Source organism: Salmo trutta, chromosome 1 (assembly GCF_901001165.1).
Source record: "Salmo trutta chromosome 1, fSalTru1.1, whole genome shotgun sequence".
Classification (NCBI taxonomy): Eukaryota; Metazoa; Chordata; class Actinopteri; order Salmoniformes; family Salmonidae; genus Salmo; species Salmo trutta.
The window spans coordinates 38,726,521-38,748,896 of record NC_042957.1 but is presented as its reverse complement, the minus strand read 5'-3'; the positions used below and the strand labels follow the sequence as shown (position 1 = coordinate 38,748,896).

General features: G+C 41.7%; 1 protein-coding gene across 1 annotated transcript in view; it reads right to left on the bottom strand.

The window, feature by feature from the left end:
* The window catches only part of LOC115195606 (protein lin-28 homolog A-like), a 36,392-nt gene that overhangs the window by 5,480 nt on the left and 8,536 nt on the right, over nt 1-22,376 (bottom strand). Inside the window, exon 3 of the mRNA XM_029755646.1 lies at nt 13,849-14,039. Coding sequence (XP_029611506.1) covers nt 13,849-14,039 — 191 coding nt within the window. The remainder of the gene's footprint in view (nt 1-13,848; nt 14,040-22,376) is intronic.

The following is a 22,376-nucleotide window of genomic DNA, read 5'->3' as shown; positions in this document are numbered from 1 at the left end:
TCTATGGAGGGCTGCTCTTTCTGCGGTGACTTAGCCTCTCATTGGCTAATACATAGTTTGCTCTTGTTTTCCTTAATGGGATGTCGGTGGGCGGAGCTGGGAGGGTCGTCAGCGACATGGGACACACCTGGACCCGGGTGTGTCCCGGGATAAATACACCTCTTCCCCATTCATTGAGACTCTCTTCATGCAGACACACTGTTAGATTTTGGTTGTGGCATTTTTGTGGCTGTTTTCTTTGTTTGCTTTGGCACCTTTCAACACCCCACATTATCACATTTATACACGCAACCACTCACTTACACTACTGACTACACACACAATTGTTAATTGTATTTATGTTACTTCAGTTAATAAATATATTTTTGTTATTCCTAATCTCCACGTTCTCTCCCTTTTTGTTATGGACTTTGAGCCGGTTCGTGACAATAGCATCAACAATCTAGTGTTTATATACTGTACATCATTGGCTGAAACAGGACCATTAAATCCAATGTGACTAATTCTATTGCTAAGAGGTCATTTAGACCTATTCTTAACTCTGGTTTACGGTCTTGATTAAGATGGATTGAGTGGTAAAATATTCCTTAGTTTGAGTGAACATTCAGTTAAGGAAAAACAACAAAAGTACTTCTCAGCATTTCCCAAACCCCTAATATTATACTTTTTTAGGTCTCTTGCCCCAAAATGTACACAATATATAGAAAAGTATGTGGACACCCCTTCAAATGAGTGAATGTGGCTATTTCAGCCACACCTGTTGCTGACAGGTGTATAAAATCGAGCACACAGCCATGCAATCTCAATAGACAAACATTGGCAGTACAATGGCCTTACTGAAGAGCTCAGTGACTTTCAACGTGGCACCATCATAGGATGCCACCTTTCCAACAAGTCAGTTTGTCAAATTTATAAACCGTAAGTGCTGTTATTGTGAAATGGAAACATCTAGGAGCAACAACAGCTCAGCAGCGAAGTGGTGGACCATCCAAGCCCACAGAACGGGACCACCGAGTGCTGAAGCGTGTAGTATGTAAAAAATTGTCTATCCTCTGTTGCAACACTCACTACCGAGGTCCAAACTGCCTTTGTAAGGAACGTCAGCACAATAACTGTTCGTCAGGAGCTTCATAAAATGGGTTTCCATTGCCTAGCAGCCGCACGCACACAAGCCAAAGATACACCACCACGCTTGGGATTGCGCAAAGCTTGCCACCATTGGACTATGGAGCAGTGGAAACACGTTATCTGGAGTGATGAATCACGCTTCACCATATGGCAGTCCAACGTACAAATCTGGGTTTGGCAGATGCCAGTAGAACGCTACCTGCACCAATGCATAGTGGTGGAGGAGGAAAAATGTTCTGGGGCTGTTTTTCATGGTTCGGGCTAGGCCCCTTAGTTCCAGTAAAGGGAAATCTATAGAATACAATGACATTCTAGCCAATTCTGTGCTTCCAACTTTGTGGCAACAGTTTGGGGAAGGCCCTTTCCTGTTTCAGCATGACACTGCCCCCGTGCACAAAGCGAGGTCCATACAGAAATGGTTTGTCGAGATCTGTTTGGAAGAACTTGACTGGTCTGCACAGAGCCCTGACCTCAACCCCATCGAACACCTTTGGGATGAATTGGAACGCCGACTGTGAGCCATGCCGAATCGCCCAACATCTGTGCCTGACATCACTAATGCTCTTGTGGCTAAATGGAAGCAAGTCCCGCAGCAATGTTCTAACATCTAGTGGAAAGCCTTCCCAGAAGAGTGGAGGCTGCATTACAACTCCATTATAATGCCCATGATTTTGGAATGAGATGTTCGATGAACAGGTGTCCACATACTTTTGGTCATGTAGTGTATATAATATATAGAATATTGGAATGCAGTATTTCTACACTGTGTTCAAGTATAGTTGTAGTTATAGCTCTGGACAGCAGGGAGAAGAAAAGCGTAAAGCCTGTCGCATGCTTCACAGTCGAAACACTTTGCGCACATATTATGACGACATTTTGTGACGTTTTTGTTTGTTTTGGTGTTTTCCAGGTTTTTTTTCAGCTGTTCGTGTACACACAAAAAAATATAGAGGCAAGTCGAAGTTCGGTAGCTGAAGTCTCCGCCCCTTCGTCGGTGATTGGTCAACAGTACTACTCCTAGTGGAAGTGGGAACTATGGACGGCATTCTTCAATGAAGTGTTCGTTGTCATTCAATGGCAGACGACTAATTTTCATGCAATTTACTTGAGAAATACTGCACCAAACATCTTAGTTAGTTGTAAAATTGCACGACTAAGACCTCTAAAGCAAAAACGTAAACATTTAATACAGATTTCTTAATTTATCTTATCTTGGACTATTTTGAGGAAGTGTTTCTGGCTATGTTGTTGCTACGGTGGCTCAAGAAGGACAAACAACCGTATTATTGCCGCTTTACTTGTTTTTCAAGCTAGGCCTTCGGGGCTGGGGGTCTCACAACACAACTCGAGTGAGATAAAAAAAATAATAGCATTCAAGGAGTTTTACCATTACTTCGGCAGTGCATGGCCGAACCAAGTCTCGGGTATTAGGAAGGAACAATTTAAAGGCCCGCGTCTTGACATTGGAGAGAATTTTGCAGTTTTCAAGCTAATTTCCTGCAATTCTACACATATTGCCATGAGGCAGAGAAAACCTTGCAGTTTTAAAGCTTAAAGTAGCTGTTGTTATTCTGTCTCTCACTGTTCAAATAAACCTACCATTAAAGTTATAGACTGATCATTTCTTTGTCAGTGGGCAAACGTACAAAATCAGCAGGGGATCAAATACTTTTTCCCCTCACTGTAGGGAGGAGGTCAGAGACCTGGCCGTGTGATGCCAGGATAACAACCTCTCCCTCAATGTGATCAAGACAATGGATATGATTGTGGACTACAGGAAAAGGAGGACTGTGCACACCCCCATTCTCATCAACGAGGCTGTAGTGGAGCAGGTTGAGAGCTTCAAGTTCCTTGGTGTCCACATCACCAACAAACTATTATGGTCCAAACACACCAAGACAGTCGTGAAGAGGATACTGAAAAGTTTTGGCATGGGTCCTCAGATCCTCAAAAAGTTATACAGCTGCACCATCAAGAGCATCTTGACTGGTTGTGTCACTGCCTGGTATGGCAACTGCTCGGCCTCCAACCACAAGGCACTACAGAGGTTAATGCGTACGGCCAAGTACATCACTGGGGTCAAGCTTCCTGCCATCCAGGACCTCTATTTTTTTGTATTTTTCTTTTCACCTTTATTTAACCAGGTAGGCAAGTTGAGAACAAGTTCCCATTTACAACTGCGACCTGGCCAAGATAAAGCAAAGCAGTTCGACACATACAACACAGAGTTACACATGGAGTAAAACAAACATAGTCAATAATACAGTAGAACAATATACCAGGCAGAGTCAGAGGAAGGCCCTAAAAATTGTCAAAGACTCCAGCCACCCTAGTCATAGACTGTTCTCTCTGCACGGCAAGCGGTACTGGAGCTACTCTCTGTTTATTATCTATGCATAGTCACTTTAACTCTTCCTACATGTACATATTACCTCAATTACCTCGACTAACCTGTACCCCCGCACATTGACTCTGTACCGATACCCCGTGTACATAGCCTTGCTACTGTTATTTTACTGCTGCTCTTTAATTATTTGTTATTTTTACTTATCTATTTTTACTTAACACTTAATTGATAAGTAACCATTTCACTGTAAGGTCTACCTACACCTGTTGTATTCGGCGCATGTGACAAATACAAATTTGATTTGATTTATATTAAGCATGTTACAAACCAGCTTTTCTGTGTTGGAATGGTGTGGGCGTACCACAACAACAGAATGACGTGGGCAAATACCGGTCATTAAAATTATGAATGCAAGTTGACCGCTGATCGGCCAATAAGGAAATAGCAAGCATTTTTCAAAAAGTCATGCTTTGACCACAAATACAAGTACATGACGAGTCAACAACATTATTTGGGTATGAGCTAACGGAATGTAAACATTTAAAAGTGAGATTTGTTGTGGACAGTTACTGTAAATTAAGTGCCTTTTTGGGGAACACAAACATTTGTAAATATATAATTGGTGGAGTACTGTGGATACCAATAGCCCTGTGAGCCTCCCAGGCCCATGATGCCCAGGATTAAGAACATAAATTGTAGATTAATAATATTACATTGTTTTGTTTTGTATTACACCGTCTAAACTTATTTCACAGATCCCTTGGACAGATTATTTGATTTTGTATTTTTTTATCTGGCTGCGGACCCCCTGCAGTACCTCTACCAAAGTAGAACCCACTTTGATAACCCCTGCTTTCGGGAGTATGCAAGCACAGATGTTTGCTTCGCCTAGCCGGGTTCTGCTAGGAGCAAACCCAACATATGTATGTTGACGTCTTAACAGCTTCAGTAGCGCAGCACTGTGGCCCCTTATATGGAACAGGAACACAGAACCAAGAGGTTTAATCAGGCTCAAGTACCTGCCACCAACCTACCAACACAGCTTCCTATCCGAAGCACAATCAGAACACCATAGAGATAACAAACCACAAAGTAGTCCAATTATCCCAACTACACTGAAATAACCAGGGAACCCTTTCGGCAGATAAGGGGGAGTAAGAGTGGGATTGGATAGCCAGAATAGTATAGTAATGACACAGTGATTTGGTCTATGCAGATATTGCTCTCACATCTACTGTAGTGTTGCATGGTATACCAAAACGTCTGTACTTTTTCAATACTAGGACATGAAAAACGGTTTGGAACTTGAATTCGTTACTTTCGGTACTTCTGTCAAATGTGTCTCGCGTCATATACGGCCTGAGATGAGCGAGTCTGTCTAGTAATTTGTCTGAATCTTCTCAAGGTGGCAGTAGTAAGCTAGCCAGGCTTCTTGCGCTTGCGCATGCTGCTGACACAGTGCGAGACACTTTTGAGACGCAAGAGAGAGAAAATGCTGTCAACATGGCTTCTTGTAACGAAAACATCATACCTCCACTCCAGCAGGTTGTTTACAAAACTGGCTCCAGAAGCGAAATATGGGAATACTTTGCTTACAGAGCAGATGAAGACCAGCCTACCAAAAAAAAAAAACGATGCAAAAGGTGTTACAAAGCAGTGCAGTGCAAGGGAGGTTAACTTCCAAAAATACATTAAAACCTATTTTACACATTACATTTGCTTTGTAACGTTATTCTACCAGCAACTAAATTCATATTTTTTTGGGGTGACAATGACATATATTCTTTTCAGCATTATAATATGATAAGTAGCCAGCCAGCAGCCCTGGGCGAAGCATTGCACCCTGGGAGTCGTAGTATGCTAGGTAAAATCCATTGTATTTCTATGGTGTGTAGACTACACTGAGTGTACAAAACATTAGGAACATCTGCTCTTTCCATGACATAGACTGATATGGTGAAAGCTATGATCCCTTATCAATGTAATTTGTTAAATCCACTTCAAATCAGTGTAGATGAACCGGAGGAGACAGGTTAAAGAAGGATTTTTAAGCCATGAGACAATTGAGTGTATGTGTGCCATTCAGAGGTTGAATAGGCAAAAAAAAGATTTCTGTACCTTTAAACGGGGTATGGTAGTAGGTGCCAGGCGCACCAGTTTGTGTCAAAAACTGCAATGCTGCTGGGTTTTTCACGCTCAACAGTTTCCTGTGTGTATCAAGAATGGTCCACCTCCCAAAGGACATCCAGCCAACTTGACACTAAACTTGACACTAAATGAAATGAACGTTTTTAATTTCCTTACTTGTGTGACAATATTAAAGCAGCTCAACTAATTGAAATGAACGTTTTTAATTTCCTTACTTGTGTGACAATATTAAAGCAGCTCAGTCAGCGTTAGCATTGCAGTCAACATTGGCCAGCATCCCTGTGGAACGCTTTCGACACCTTGTGTGCCCCTACGAATTGAGGCTGTTCTGAGGGCAAAACGGAGGGGCAACTCAATATTAGGAAAGTGTTTTATATTTAAGCAATAAGGCAAGAGGGGGTTGTGGTATAAGGTCAATTTACCACGGCTAAGGGCTGTTCTTAGTCACAATGCAGCGCAGAGTGCCTGGATACAGCCCATAGCCGTGGGATATTGGCCATATACCACAAACCCCAGAGGTGCCTTATTACTATTATAAACTGGTCACCAACCTAATTAGAGCAGTAAAAATAAATGTTTTGTCATACTCGTGATATACAGTCTGAAATACCACAGCTGTCAGCCAATCAGCAATCAGGGCCCAAACCACCCAGTTTATAATGGAATATAGAAGCTTCAGAAATTAGCTTTAAAGTGTTTTTTATGTATTTATGGAACTAAACTATGATTTTAATACATTAAATGATGTAGCTGTAACAAATAATGAATCCTAGGTTTAATAAATGTCATTTGGCCCAATATTATGGCCATAGATGAGCAAATTAAGCCTGATATGTATCGAATTACAATTTAAAAAACAGTTCAGCTGTAATTGTAAAATGATTTTGTATGCTCTGAGTCTCAGATATGGTTTTGCATAAGGAACATTTTAGATAGTCTTCTGTTATTTAATATGGTGTTTTATTTTTGAGAGAAATTTAATCTAGAATAGAAGCTGTTCTATTTGTTATTTTAGTTGTTCTCTTGGTTATAAGATGAAACAAGCATTTTTTTAAAGGCATAATCAGGGAGATTTGCTGCTGTTCAAGGGTTAGCCTGCCCTATACCCATTGGTTGTTGAATAATAACTTAGAAATGCCTTACGAGCTGTGTGTATGAATTTGAGAGTAGTTCCATTTCTCCAGCACTGCAAGTGGCGGAGGGGCTGCCGTTGGGGCTGAATACACAAACTCCAAATTGTGGCTTTAATGTACACTGTACAGTGTAGCTATGTGAAGTAGCCTCCTACGAAGGAGCCAGATATAGCTCTATCTGGCTATATTAACTGGCTCTCTGTGTTCACTGCAGCACCAGGTGCACAGACACATGGAGAGTAGGAACTGCATGTTCTCTCAGTAGAAGAGGAGACGGCAGGGAAGGTGGGAGGGAGGGAGGGCACAGATACAGCAATCATGAAGCTATTTCAGGGCGTTCCATATAAGCCTTGGGGACTATACAAGACATTTAAAAAATGCTAATGTCGGGAAAGAGCTCACATTTAACGATCACTACTACTGAAAATCTTAAGTCTTGCGCTCGTAATAGGGCAAAACAACACCACACACTGTATTCAGTCTTCAGACATCAAATCCAATTTTATTTGTCACATGCTTTGTAAACAACAGTGAAACAGTGAAAATGCTTACTTATGGGTCCTTTTCCAACAATGCAGAGTTAAAGATAAAACATTTAAATAATAATATAAATAGTGACACGAAGTCAGGCCCTCCAGATAGCATATGAAGATGTCATAAGCCATGAAAAAACTCAGGAAATGAGCTTTATAACTGCACATTTTTCTCCCAGCCTCATGACAAAATGTGTAGAATAGCAGGAAATTAGCTCAGGGATTCTTGAAAGTCGTGACAATCCTTGTCCGGCAGGGAAACTTATTGTTGCATTATTTGAGCTTAAAAGTTACATTTAAAGGAATTTTCTAAATGTTATTTCCATGTTGGCTCTATGCCTGGAATAATGGATATTAACTAAAAAGTGTATCATATGTAGTTTCTTGCAATAGCCCTCCGTGGCTTTAAATAATATTTATCTCAAAACTTTGATTCCTAAAAGATGTGTCTGGAGATTTGGTAAAATCCTAAATGAATCAGGAATGAACAGGGTCAGCCATACCATAAGGACCTTATACATGTCATGATGTGTTCTCTACTTTTGATAGATTTAAACAAACAATATTGCAATCACCATGTTCACAACCATAAACTGTCAACTCCATCTGCCTGCCAGATTAGAATATGAATTTTGGTTAAAAAATGTTACATTTAAATCAGGTTTTAGAGTCAGGAAAAACTAAATTGATACTGTGTTTACCATTTTTGTCTAAAGTTAACTCTGCCAGAGTGCTGAAAGATTTGATAGACTGGTTCTGTTTTATTTGGAGATTTTCAAATGAATCATTTTCCATATTTTACAAATGAACTTATTTTTTAAGACAAAAATATGTCAGTTTTGAATATCTGTTGTCAACAGCAAGTACTTCAATTGTTTAAGCATATGTTGCAGAACAGTGATTAAGTGGGTTAGCCATCAGTGACGGAGTTGACAAGCCACTGATGGTTAACCCCTTAATCAGTGTTCTGCAACAGATGTTTAAACAATTGAAGTACTTGCTGTGCTAGACCGAAGGGAAAAGATTTACTTCATAAATGTTGTTTTATGTTTTAAGTCTAGACAAACATGCCAAAATGCTGAAGACATTATCCCTGGAGCTTTTAATAGTGCTAATAAACAAAACAAAAAGAACAGTGGAGATTTGAATAATCTAATGTTAGAATTAAACAATCAAGGCCTTTAAACAGTTTTTGGACAATAATTGTAAAAAATTAAATGCCTGGAGGAGTTGAAAAAAATGCAGTTTGTTGCATTTTGTGACAAATATATACAAATAGGAGGTTGTTCTTTTACATGGTGTGATAGCTGATTGGTCTATCAAAATATATATTTAAAATGTTAATATTAAGACAAATATTTGTGGGGAAAAAGTTGATTGTCCTGTCTTTCAAGAATCCCTGAGCACTAAAACAGCAACATGTTCTGTAAGCCTCATGGAAAAATGTGCAAAATAGCATGGCATTAGCTATAAAACTGCACATTCTCTCTGCCCCAATGCCCCCCCAAAAAATTGGGGTTTGGGAGGGGCCTTTGCTTGGACCTTTGGACAGGGCCCCACAGAACTCCACTACACCACTGATAGAGGGAGTACCAGTACTGAGTCGATATGCAGAGGTACCAAGTAATTCAGGTAGCTATGCACATACAGGTAGGGGCTCCACTACGCCACTGATAGAGGTAGTACCAGTACTGAGTTGATATGCAGAGGTACCAAGTAATTCAGGTAGCTATGTACATACAGGTAGGGGTAAATTGACAAGGCAACAGGATAGATAAGACAGTAGCAGCAGCGTATGTGGTGAGTATGAAAGTGTGTGTGTGTGTGTGTGTGTGTGTGTGTGTGTGTGTGTGTGTGTGTGTGTGTGTGTGTGTGTGTGTGTGTGTGTGTGTGTGTGTGTGTGTGTGTGTGTGTGTGTGTGTGTAAGTATGTGTGAGTGTGTGGGTAAAGTCCAGTGTGTGTGCATAGTCAGTGCAAGACAGTTAGGTTCAAGACAAAAGGGTCATTGCAGGTGGTCCAGCTAGCCATTTGATTAGCTATTTATCAGTCTTATTTAGCAGTCTTATGGCTTGGGGGTAGAAGCTGTTCAGGATCCTGTTGGTCCCAGACTTGGTGCACTGGTACCGCTTGCCATGCGGTAGCAGAGAGAACAGTGTATGGATTGGGTGGCTGGAGTCTTTGACAATTTTATGGGCCTTCCTCTGACAAAACACCCCCTATCAAAATGGCTGTAGTAAAATGCATTGAGATTCACACAAACTTACCCTGGCACACATTTAAGATGGTCTACAACGTGGAAGCTGACAAATTGACTTTAAATAGCTGTGAAATAGCGGGCAAAGTGCCCTATTCAATGCATGATCATCGAGCAGAATAACCATAGCAACCATCCTGTACTTAGATCTAGGTTTGAATCCACAATATAGGCCCCCTGAGAAATATTTAACTGATGATGAAGACAGAAACATATACAGTGCCTTCAGAAAGTAGTCATACCCCAAGACTTATTCCACATGTTGTGTTACAGCCTGAATTTAAAATGGATTCAATTTATAAAAATCTCACCCATCTACACACAAGAACCCACAATGACAAAGTGAAAACATGTTTTTGAAATGTTTGTTAATTGATTGAAAATGAAATACAAAAATATCTAATTTAAATAAGTATTCACTCCCCTGAGTCAATACATCTTAGAATCACCTTTGGCAGCGACTACAGCAGTGAGTCTTTCTGGGTAAGTCTTTAAGTGTTTTGCACACATGGATTGTACAATATTTGCATGTTATTCTTAAAAAAATTGTTCAAGCTCTGATAAATTGATAGTTGATCATTGCTAGCTAGCCATTTTCAAGCCGATTGAAGTAAAAACTCTAAACAGGCCACTCGGGAACATTCAATGTCATCTTGGTAAGCAACTCCAGTGTACACAGTGCACAAGCATTAAGAACACCAGCTCTTTCCAAGACATAGACTGACCAGGTGAAAGCTATGATACTCAATATTAGGAAGGGGTTCTTAATGTTTTGTACACATTTGGCCTTGTGTTTTAGGTTATTGTCCTGCTGAAAGGTGAATTTGTCTCCCAGTGTCTGGTAAAAAGCAGACTGAACCAGGTTCTCCTCTAGGATTTTGCCTGTGCTTAGCTCCATTCCGTTTCTTTTTATTATAAAAAACTCCCTAGTCCTTGCCAATGGCAAGAATGCCCATAACATGATGCAGCCACGACCATGCTTGAAAATGTGAAGAGTGGTACTCAGTGATGTGTTGGATTTGCCACAAACATAACACTTTGTACTCACGGCATAAAGTTAATTTCTTTGCCAATTTTTTGGAAGTTTTACTTTAGTGCCTTGTTGCTAACAGGATGCATGTTTTGGAATATTTTTTTTCTGTACAGGCTTCCTTCTTTTCACTTCATCAATTAGGTTAGAACTGTGGAGTAACTACAATGTTGTTGATCCATCCTCAAATTTCTCCTATCACAGCCATTAAAATCTGTAACTGTTTTAAAGTCACCATTGGCCTCAGTGAAATCCCTGAGTGGTTTCCTTCCTCACCGGCAACTGTGGGGGGTTATAAGCTGACCCATGGAATTGTTTTAAGATGGTCATACTATGGACCATTTAGCTATTTGATATAGAATTGTAGAACCCCTTTAGGTATAATATATATATATATATATTCTACAATTCTAAACACTTATTTGATTAAATATTGATTTGAACCTTTATTACTATAGCCAATAGAAAGACATTGAATAACACATTCATAAATGGAAAAAAGGACAGTAAAAAAAATAAAGCATAAGAAACAAGGTGTTGAACTATAACTAGGAGATATACAGTGAGGGAAAAAAGTATTTGATCCCCTGCTGATTTTGTACATTTGCCCACTGACAAAGAAATTATCAGTCTATAATTTTAATGGTAGGTTTATTTGAACAGTGAGAGACAGAATAACAACAAAAACATCCGGAAAAACGCATGTCAAAAATGTTATAAATTGATTTGCATTTTAATGAGGGAAATAAGTATTTGACCCCTCTGCAAAACATGACTTAGTACTTGGTGGCAAAACCCTTGTTGGCAATCACAGAGGTCAGACGTTTCTTGTAGTTGGCCACCAGGTTTGCACACATCTCAGGAGGGATTTTGTCCCACTCCTCTTGGCAGATCTTCTCCAAGTCATTAAGGTTTCGAGGCTGACGTTTGGCAACTCCACAGATTTTCTATGGGATTAAGGTCTGGAGACTGGCTAGGCCACTCCAGGACCTTAATGTACTTCTTTTTGAGCCACTCCTTTGTTGCCTTGGCCGTGTGTTTTGGGTCATTGTCATGCTGGAATATCCATCCACGACCCATTTTCAATGCCCTGGCTGAGGGAAGGAGGTTCTCACCCAAGATTTGACAGTACATGGCCCCGTCCATCGTCCCTTTGATGCGGTGAAGTTGTCCTGTCCCCTTAGCAGAAAAACACCCCCAAAACATAATGTTTCCACCTCCATGTTTGACGGTGGGGATGGTATTCTTGGGGTCATAGGCAGCATTCCTCCTCCTCCAAACACGGCAAGTTGAGTTGATGCCAAAGACCTCCATTTCGGTCTCATCTGACCACAACACTTTCACCCAGTTGTCCTCTGAATCATTCAGATGTTCATTGGCAAACTTCAGACGGGTATGTATATGTGCTTTCTTGAGCAGGGGACCTTGCGGGCGCTGCAGGATTTCAGTCCTTCAAGGCGTAGTGTGTTAACAATTATTTTCTTGGTGACTATGGTCCCAGCTGCCTTGAGATCATTGACAAGATCCTCCCGTGTAGTTCGGGGCTGATTCCTCACCGTTCTCATGATCATTGCAACTCCACGAGGTGAGATCTTGCATGGAGCCCCAGGCCGAGGGAGATTGACAGTTCTTTTGTGTTTCTTCCATTTGTGAATAATTGCACCAACTGTTGTCACCTTCTCACCAAGCTGCTTGGCGATGGTCTTGTAGCCCATTCCAGCCTTGTGTAGGTCTACAATCTTGTCCCTGACATCCTTGGAGAGCTCTTTGGTCTTGGCCATGGTGGAGAGTTTGGAATCTGATTGATTGATTGCTTCTGTGGACAGGTGTCTTTTATACAGGTAACAAACTGAGATTAGGAGCACTCCCTTTAAGAGTGTGCTCCTAATCTCAGCTCGTTACCTGTATAAAACACACCTGGGAGCCAGAAATCTTTCTGATTGAGAAGGGTCAAATACTTATTTCCCTCATTAAAATGCAAATCAATTTATAACATTTTTGACATGCGTTTTTCTGGATTTTTTTGTTATTCTGTCTCTCACTGTTCAAATAAACCTACCATTAAAATTATAGACTGATAATTTCTTTGTCAGTGGGCAAACATACAAAATCAGCAGGGGATCAAATACTTTTTTCCCTCATTGTATATATATTTAGCACAAAACTACCTTCCTACTTCCATTACCCTCAGACGATTCCTGTGACCTTTATGGGGGTCGTAGAGAGAAACGAAGAACACCTTCATGTTCGAGAGAATCTCCCCTTTCTACAGTGGGGTCACATTAGTTTGTAGCCTAAACAGTTTGGACGCTACAAACAGAAGTTGACACATCAATGGTACAAACTTCAGACGAGTCTCCTGACACTCGTGGGGGTCGTAGAGGAGACCACCATCGTGTTTGTGAGAGTCTCATCTTTCCAAAGAGTTTTGACGTTACAGACGTTTTCGTGAGAGGACCAAACACCGCTTTAGCTCTGCCACCTTTCACAGCAGATGCAGAAGTGCGACATCGTTGGATGCAGAGGATTGAGACACATACAATGCAAAAAACTGAAACAGTATCTCAAGCTTAAATTGCATCAGTCGACTCTAGGGGGTTAAACACTATTATTGCACACAGAGTGAGTCCATGCAACTTATTATGTGACTTGTTAAGCACATTTTTACTCCTGAACTGATTTAGGCTTGCCATAACCAAGGGGTTGAATACTTATTGACTCAAGACATTTCTGCTTTTCATTTTTAAAACATTTGTAAACATTTTTAAAAACATAATTCCACTTTGACATTATGGGGTACTGTGCGTAGGCCAGTGACCAAAAATATATAAATGTAATCAATATTAAATTCAGGCTGTAACACAACAAAATATGGAAAAAGTCAAGGAGTGTGAAAACTTTCTGAAGGCACTGTAGATTTGTAAGGCTAATACAAAAATCACCACCATATGAATACGACTAGAAAAGGTTTGGTTTTGTAGGTTTTGTAAAGATGGTTTTGAAAAGACACTAAACACTCACATTAATTTGGGTTGTGTTGTCGTTAGTAAAATTTAAGTGTAAAATTGATCATATATATTTTCAAAGCATATTTAGAATCATCAATAGCCTTTTTAATTATTTATTTTATCCAACGTTACTTTAACTTTAGTTTCCAGTAACAACCATTTCATCCATGTCATTTTAAACACCTGTGCCTACTACAGCAAAGCTCCATCCACATTTGACTTCCTGTTAATCAGAGCCTTCCCAGCGTGCTTTGCTCTTGTACTCACCGGTCACCCTTTTGTTTGCGGTTCTTCTGGGGCGTGGCCTTCCCTTTGGGTCTCCTCTCGCTGCCCGTGCACGGTCCCCCGCCTGGCCCCGTCACCCGCAGGCACTCCAGGCCCTTGGAGGACTTCTTAAAGGTGAACTCCACCTGCTCGCCCTCCTTCAGGCTGCGGAAGCCATCCATCACCAGCTTACTCTGTGGAGGAAAAAATAAATAGACCATGCCTTTAAAAATTCTGCCCTTTAACCATAGAATTTGAATTACAGAAAATCGCCTTTTAAAAGATACTGAACTATAACCATGTAATTACAATTATAAACAGACAACCCCTTTAAAAAAATGCTGCACTGTTACAATGAAGGATTTTTGGACTGGCATAAAGATATGCCTTATTCAGAGCAAACCTTTAGAATGTCAATTGAGTATTTCATTCCTGTCATAGTCAAGGTCCGTTAAATGTCTTACGAAAAATGTTATTCAATCGGAAAATCAGTAGCTTTTATTTTTTACGATCTACTCATTCCATAGTTTTTCTTTCTTTTTTATATTTTCTACATTGTACAATATTAGTGAAGACATCACAACTATGAAATAACACATACGGAATCATGTAGTAACCAAAAAAGTGTTTATTCTTCAAATAGCCACCCTTTGCCTTGATGACAGCTTTGCACACTCTTGGCATACTCTACAATGTAGAAAATAGTACCAAAAATAAAGAAAACCCCTTGAATGAGTAGGTGTTCTAAATCTTTTGACCGGTAGTGTATATTTTATATTTGTGATTCTTCAAAGTAGCCACCCTTTGCCTTGATGACAGCTTTGCACACTTGGCATTCTCTCAACCAGCTTCATGAGGGTCACCTGGAATGCATTTCAATTAACAGGTGTGCCTTATAACAGGTGTGCCCGACGCGAGCTGTGTGGTCAGCATGTGAGTGTGTGTGTAAAATACCCTCCTCTCAAGTGTCCTGGCGGGTGTCTTGCCTGGTTTCAGTTTACACACAGAAGTCAGGAGGGCATGGTCAGAAAGAGAATGAGAAAGCATGAGAGGGAGGGAGAAAACGTAAAACACCAAATAATGCATGCAGTGCAGAATTAGGACGATACCTGCTAATTATCAAAATCCAGAAAATAACCGTTCAATTCTACAACCGCCTAAAATGAAGCAATTCCCAACCCTTACATAACAAAGCCATCACCTACAGAGAGATGAACCTGGAGAAGAGTCCCCTAAGAAAGCTGGTACTTATCTTTTTGTTTTCTCGTGATTTGGTTGGGTCTAATTGTGTTCCTGTTCTGGGGCTCTGTGGGGTTTGTTTCTGTTTTTTTAACAGAGCCCCAGGACAGGAACACAATTAGACCCAACCAAATCATGAGAAAACCAAAAGATAATTACTTGACACATTGGAAAGAATTAACCCAAAAAACTGAACAAACTGGAATGTTATTTGGCCCTAAACAGAGAGTACTTGACCACTGTGACTGACCCAAGATTAAGGAAAGGTTTGACTATGTACAGACTCAGTGACTATAGCCTTGCTATTGAGAGAGGCCACCGCAAGTGTATAAATTGAGCATTATAATAAGAGTCTGGTAGCAGCAGTTGTGACGTGTGAAGCAGTTCATTCGGAAAAGTATTCAGACCCCTTGACTTCTTCCACATTTTGGTATGTTACAGCCTTATTCTAAAATGGATTCAATCTTTTTTTCCCTCATCCATCTACACACAATACCCCATAATGACAAAGAAAAAAATACTTATTTTTTTTGCAAATGTATAAATAAATAAAAAATGAAATCACATTGACATAAGTATTCAGACTCTTTACTCAGTACTGTGTTGAAGCACCTTTGGCCGCGATTACAGCATCGAGTGTTCTTGGTTATGATGCTATAAGCTTAGCACACCTGTATTTGGGGAGTTTCTCCCATTCTTCTCTGCAGATCCTCTCAAGCTATGTCAGGTTGGATGGGGAGCATCGCTGCACAGCTATTTTAGGTCTCTCTAGAGATGGTAAAACTTTGCCCCAGTCAGAGGTCCTGAGGGCTCTGGAGCAGGTTTTCATCAAAGATCTCTCTGTACTTTGCTCTGTTCATCTTTCCCTCGATCCTGACTAGTCTCCCAGTCACCGCCGCTGAAAAACATCCCCACAGCATGATGCTGCCACCACCATGCTTCACCGTAGGGATGGTGCCAGGTTTCCTCCAGATGTGACGCTTGGCATTCAGGCCAAAGAGTTCAATCTTGGTTTCATCAGACCAGAGAATGTGTGTGTGTGTGTGTGTGTGTGTGTGTGTGTGTGTGTGTGTGTGTGTGTGTGTGTGTGTGTGTGTGTGTGTGTGTGTGTGTGTGTGTGTGTGTGTGTGTGTGTGTGTGTGTGTGTGTGTGTGTGTGTGTGCATGAGTGAGTGCATGTGTGCTAAGGTGCGGAGAATCAGAGCAGGTGGTCAGTCCAGTTCAAGCGCAGTGGTCTAAGGCACTGCATCTCAGTGCTAGAGGGGTCACTACAGACACCCTGGTTCGAATCCAGGCTGTATCACAACCGGCCGTGATTGGGAGTCCCATAGGGCGGCGCACAATTGGCCCACTGTCGTCCCGGTTTGGCCGGTGTAGGCCGTCATTGTAAATAAGAATTTGTTCTTAACTGAACTAGTTAAATAGTTAAATATGAACTATTTAAATATGAACTAGTTAAATATATATATACATGAAAAAAAAGATCTCATGCTCCGATACTGTCTACCCAATGGTAAGGGAGAGAACTGCTTGTAGCTGGGGTGTGTGGGGTCCTTGATGATGCTGTGGCCTTCCTCAGGCATCGTTTTGAGTAGATGTCCTGGATGGGTGGGAGCACGGTCCCAGGGATGTACTCGGCCATCTTCATCACTCCCGTATCTATTAGGTGAAACACCAGTGTGCCATCACAGCAGCAAGATTTGTGACCAGTTGCCACAAGAAAAGAGCAACCAGTGAAGCACAAACAGCTTTGTAAATTCAATTCAAAAGGGCTTTCCCATGCCAATAAAGCCCTTTGAATTGAATGAGAGAGAGCGAGAGAGTAGTGAAGAGAGAGAGAGAGAGAGAGAGAGAGAGAGAGAGAAGTGTACAGAGAGAGAGCAAGAGAGAGGGGGAGTGAACAGAGACAGACAGTCTGTCTGTCGGTGAGAGAGAGAAAGAGACAGAGAGAGAGAGGACAGAACAGAGAGTTTAAAGTTTTATTGTCAAGTACAGGGAAATAAATGCCTTTCTTGAAAGCTCTTTCCCAAAAATGTATTTTATTTAACTAGGCAAGTCAGTTAAGTACAAATTCTTATTTACAATGACGGCCTACCAAATGGCAAAAGGCCTCCTGCGGGGAAAGCGGCTGGGATAAAAAATATATATATATAGTACAAAACACACATCACAACAAGCTACAGTTGAAGTCGGAAGTTTACATACACATTAGCCAAATACATTTAAACTCCGTTTTCCACAATTCCTGATATTTAATCCTAGTAAAAATTCCGTCTTAGGTCAGTTAGGATCACCACTTTATTTTAAGAATGTGAAATGTCTGAATAATAGTAGAGCGAACGATTGATTTCAGCTTTTATTTCTTTCATCACATTCCCAGTGGATCAGAAGTTCACATACACTCAATTAGTATTTGGTAGCATTGTCTTTAAATTGTTTAACTTGAGTCAAATGTTTTGGGTAGCCTTCCACAAGCTTCACCCAATAAGATGAATTTTGGCCCATTCCTCCTTACAGCTGGTGTAAGTGAGTCAGGTTTGTAGGCCTCCTTGCTCGCACACGCTTTTTCAGTTCTGCCCACAAATGTTCTATAGGATTGAGGTCAGGGCTTTGTGATGGCCACTTCATTACCTTGACTTTGTTGTTCTTAAGCCATTTTGCCACAACTTTGTAAGTTTGCTTGGGATCATTGTCCATTTGGAAGACCCATTTGCAACCAAGCTTTAACTTCCTGACTGATATCTTGAGATATTGCTTCAATATATCCACATCATTTTCCTTCCTCATGATGCCATTTATTTTGTGAAGTGCACCAGTCCCTCCTGCAGCAAAGCACAACATAATGCTGCCACTCCCGTGCTTCACAGTTGGGATGTTGTTCTTTGGCTTGCAAGCCTCCCCCTTTTTCCTCCAAACATAACGATGGTCAACAAAATAGAACTGTTTAGCCAAACAGTTCTATTTTGTTTCATCAGACCAGAGGACATTTCTCCAAAAAGTATGATCTTTGTCCCCATCTGCAGTTGCAAACCGTAGTCTGTTTTTTTATGGCGGATTTGGAACAGTGGCTTCTTCCTTGCTGAGCGGCCTTTCAGGTTATGTTGATATAGGACTCGTTTTACTGTGGATATTGATACTTTTGTACCTTTTTCCTCCAGCATCTTCACAAGGTCCTTTGCTGTTGTTCTGGGATTGATTTGCACTTTTTGCACCAAAGTACGTTCATCTCTAGGAGACAGAACGCGTCTCCTTCCTGAGCGGTATGACGGCTGCGTGGTCCCATGGAGGTTATACTTGCGTACTATTGTTTGTACAGATGAACGTGGTACCTTCAGGCGTTTGGTAATTGCTCTTAAAGATGAACCAGACTTGTGGAGGTCTACAATTTATTTTCAGAGGTCTTGGTTGATTTCTTTTGATTTTCCCATGGTGTCAAGCAAAGAGGCAGTGAGTTGGAAGGTAGGCCTTGAAATACATCCACAGGTACACCTCCAATTGACTCAAATGATGTCAATTAGCCTATCAGAAGCTTGTAAAGCCATTACATCATTTTCGGTTTAAAGCTGTTTAAAGGCACAGTCAACTTAGTGTATGTAAACTTCTGACCCACTGGAATTGTGATACAGTGAATTATAAGTGAAATAACCTGTCTGTAAAAGTAGATGTCCTAATCAACTTGCCAAAACTATAGTTTGTTAACAAGAAATTTGTGGAGTGTTTGAAAAATGAGTTTTAATGACTCCAACCTAAGTGTATGTAAATTTCCGACTTCAACTGTAGATACTGTGTATATAGGACTAGGCATCAAGATATATGATAAACAGAGTAGCAGTGTAGGCATACTGGAGTGGTAGGGGTAGATACTGAGTGTATAGGACTAGGCATCAAGAGATATGATAAACAGAGTAGCAGTGCAGGGATACTGGAGTGGTAGGGGTATATACTGAGTGTATAGGACTAGGCATCAAGTAATATGATAAACAGAGTAGCAGTGCTGGGATACTGGAGTGGTAAGGGTAAATACTGTGTATAGGACTAGGCATCAAGATATATGATAAACAGAGTAGCAGTGCAGGGATACTGGAGTGGTAGGGGTAGATACTGTGTGTATAGGACTAGGCATCAAGATATATGATAAACAGAGTAGCAGCAGCTTATATGATGATTATATGTGAGTGTGTGTGCTGTTGTAGTGTGAGCTTCTGTGCGTGAGTGTGTAGAGTCCTGTGAGTGTGCATAGAGTCAGTGCAAAAATAAAAAAAATGCAACAAAAAGGTCAATGATAGTCCGTGTAGACATTTTGTTAGCTATTTTTCAGTCTTATGGCTTGAGGATAGAAGCTGTTCAGTTGGTGTCAGACTTGTTGCTCTGGTACCGCTTGCTTTACGGAAGCAGAAAGAACAGTCTATGGCTTGGGTGGCTGGAGTCTTTAACAATTTTCCGGGCCTTCAATTCACACCGCCTGATACAGAGGTCCTGGATGGCAGGGAGCTCGGCCCGGGTGAGTGAGGGCGGTGCAGTTGCCATACCAAGCAGTGATGCAGCTACTCAAGATGCTCTCAATGATGCAGCTGTAGAACTTTTTGAAGATTTGAGGGCCCATGACAAACCTTTTCAACCTTCTTAGGGGGAAGAGGTGCTGTCGCACCTTCTTCACAACTGTGTGCGTTGTGGGTAGACCATTTTAAGTCCTTAGTGATTTGGACATCGAGGAAGTTGAAGCTGTTGACCCGCTCTACTACAGCCCTGTCGATGTGGATGGGGGCGTGCTCACCTCTTCCATTTCCTATAGTCCACGATCAGCTCCTTAGTCTTATTGACATTGAGGGAGAGGTTGTTGTCCTGGCACCACACTGCCAGGTCACTGGCCTCCACCCTATAGGCTGTCTCATTGTCGCTGGTGATCAGGGAGTACAGGAGGGGACTAAGCACACATCCCTGAGGGGACCCCTTGTTAAAGGTCTGCATGGCGGAAGTTACGTTGCCAACCCTCAAGACCTGGGGTCGGCCCATCAGGAAGTCCAGGATCCAGCTGCAGAGGCAGGTGTTTAGTCCCAGGGTCTCAAGCTTGGTGAAGAACTTGGAGGGGACTATGGTGTTGAATGCTGAGCTATAATCAATGAACAGCATTCTCACATCGGTATACCTCTCATTTAGGTGGGTGAGGGCAGTGTGGAATGCAATTGAGATTGCATCATCTGTGGATCAATAGTTGAGCGAGAGAGAAAGAGAAAGAGAGAACAAAATGGAGGAGTTGCCTGGAACAGGGTGGGGGTGTGCACGAGAGGGAGAAGGGGAGGAGAAAAAGAGAGAGATGGGGGATGGGGGGGACAGGGAGGGTGTGAGCCCATGGAAATGCCGCCAGCGCATTCTATTCAGCTCCAATGGAGGAGCAACTCCTGATCAGGCCAGGCCCAGGAGGGACGAGGAGCGACCTGGAACAAAACCCCCATTTGATTAGGAGCCCTGCAGGTCAGCTCCAGAAATCCCAGGGTCAGGGGCAGAAACCCCCTCCCCCCACAGAGAGAGGACCCACTGACAGGGAGGGAGGCAGAGAGCACACCAGCCAACCAATCCCCCACACTCCTCCCAATTGCCTGTCTGTCCTGAGAACAACCCATGTAATATATCCAGCTCCGCATTCAAATGAAATCGTCCTCTTCTTCCCTCCACTAACTTTCTCCCCAAGTTGCTGTAAAAGAGATTGTGTTCTCTGCCAACATACCTGGTGAAAGAATGATGAAAAAATAGATCAACGAAAACATCACTCAGCCAGCAACAGATCATACACACACTGATAAACACACTCAGACCAAATCCTGATTATTTGTAGGTGTTTGTGCTTATTATGCTGTGTGTGTGTGTGTGTGTGTGTGTGTGTGTGTGTGTGTGTGTGTGTGTGTGTGTGTGTGTGTGTGTGTGTGTGTGTGTGTGTGTGTGTGTGTGTGTGTGTGTGTGTGTGTGTGAACTGAGATGGAGGTAGAAATCAATGAACCCAGCGGCCTGGATCGAAATAGCCTTTCCTCTTCATCATCCTCCAAACCATCGTCATCACCAGTCACAGTAATCAATCCAGGAAGTGGAACGAGAGGAGAGTGAGAGAAGAGGATATGAGACCTCCTGCTCCTCTTGTCTCACCATGGTGACGCATGGCTGTGGGAGTGTTCATCATTGGATGGAGCTACTAGTCGGAGCGGAGCCACATAGTGGAAGCAGTGTGTATGTGTGTGTGTGTGTACGTGCATGCGCACGTGTGTGTGTGTGTGTGTGTGTGTGTGTGTGTGTGTGTGTGTAGGGGTGGTGGAGGAGGGCTAGGAGCAGAAGGGGATGGGTGACGACATTAAGTAGCTTTTTACACACAGGAAATGCTAAGTGGACAAAGCTGGCCCCGATCGTCACAGATGGATATGACCCAACAGGATGCATATAAACCAAAGAAGAAGAGGGGGGGGGAAACACCAGAGCGAACCACCAACAAAGCAAAAAAGCTCACTGCACTGACACCCCTCGCCCTCCTCCGCACGTTTTCATTACAGCCCCTAACCCCTGACCTCTACCCAACCCCCCCATCAAACAATAAAGAGTGTTCCCGTTTCCCCTCTGCCCAAACTAACAACAGCCCTGATTATGGACCGGACAAATGTTTAATCAGAGGGGGTTGGTGGGCACTAGATCATTCTGCTAAGGGTTTATCAGAAAGGAAGGAAATTAACCTAGGTTAGGTGGCTGGGGAGAAAGAACACAATAGTAGTAGTAGTGGGGTGACAATCTGAATTCACTTCATTGAAAATGGGAGACTAATATAAAATAACGGCAAAAAGCATAGGTCAACATTGAAAATAGAGTTGCATTTGTTTTGGCTTCTCAATTGTCATTTAATCGCCCACTGTTCAAAAACTGTAAAGCTAAAGGATGGAGCTGGAGAAATAGAAGCCCTAACACCACAGAGAAAAAAAAACATGGTTTCTTTTGTTCCTCACTTCTAACAAAAGCAAACAGGAGCGTGATAAAGCCTACTGCTAGGTTGTGTGTATTATAGCACGCAACAGAAGACGTTTCGCAATAGGAAATTAAAATTACTGTTTCTTATTGGACAAGTCCAGGTAGTCTTTCCATGTTTCCGTCAGTTTTCTTCGATGTGGTGCCTAATGAACATGACCCTGATCTAAACGTGTCTACAAATCAAATTTAATACAAGTGGCGTTTCAATTCAGAATCATGCTAAATGTCAAGCTAAAGATATATCTGTAATAGTAAAGGAATAAAATTACACAAATTAAATGTGGTTTTATA